The sequence below is a fragment of the Penaeus monodon genome, chromosome 34, assembly GCF_015228065.2.
Source record: "Penaeus monodon isolate SGIC_2016 chromosome 34, NSTDA_Pmon_1, whole genome shotgun sequence".
NCBI classification, from domain to species: domain Eukaryota; kingdom Metazoa; phylum Arthropoda; class Malacostraca; order Decapoda; family Penaeidae; genus Penaeus; species Penaeus monodon.
Window position 1 is genome coordinate 32,579,239 of NC_051419.1, and position 671 is coordinate 32,579,909.

General features: G+C 36.2%; 1 protein-coding gene across 1 annotated transcript in view; it reads left to right on the top strand.

The window, feature by feature from the left end:
* LOC119594745 (double-strand-break repair protein rad21 homolog) overlaps positions 1-671 on the top strand; it is a gene marked incomplete in the record, with an annotated part of 12,864 nt that overhangs the window by 11,466 nt on the left and 727 nt on the right. Inside the window, 2 exon segments of the mRNA XM_037943833.1 lie at positions 205-354; positions 524-671. Coding sequence (XP_037799761.1) covers positions 205-354; positions 524-649 — 276 coding nt within the window.

Sequence of the window (671 nt, forward strand, 5' to 3'; positions counted from 1 at the left end):
TAATTCTTACCATTGCAAGAGAACTGATTAATGCATAGAGGGATTATATAAAGAACAGACTCTTGTTATATATACCAGTTGTGAAGTGAACTTTTTGATGTAAAATTACTGCATTTGGGGTTGGTATCAGTTCCCAGTTCTTTCTTACGTGTGTTCAATGTTACATTCATGAAACTTAATGAATAACTTTTTTTTTTTCCATAGGAGGAACAAGCAGATGATGAAACTTATGAACAGTTTGAAGAGCGTGTGGTCAACAAGCGTGCTGGACACATGTTCCACTCCATTAAGAGGAGGCTAAGAAGCAACAACATCTTGTTCTCTGACATGGTTCACCAGAACAACAGAAAGCAGGTAATGTTCCTTCACAAATAATTTTCCTTTCAGGTTGAACATTTACGAACGTGATTCTTTCACATTTTTTAGTTTTGTAATATGTCACAAATTTACTGAGTTTTACTAGAACTGTGTAACAAGAACTACCTTTGGAAGTTTTATTGATTGTTAAATTTATTCCAATCAGGTGGCACAGAAGTTCTACACGATGTTAGTGTTGAAGAAGCTCCAAGCAGTAGAGCTGCATCAAGAGGGTCCTTTCACTGAAATGTTCATCAGCAGAGGTGCATTGTTTGAGAATGCATCCTTATAAATGCACCCTTCATTTGGTGAGA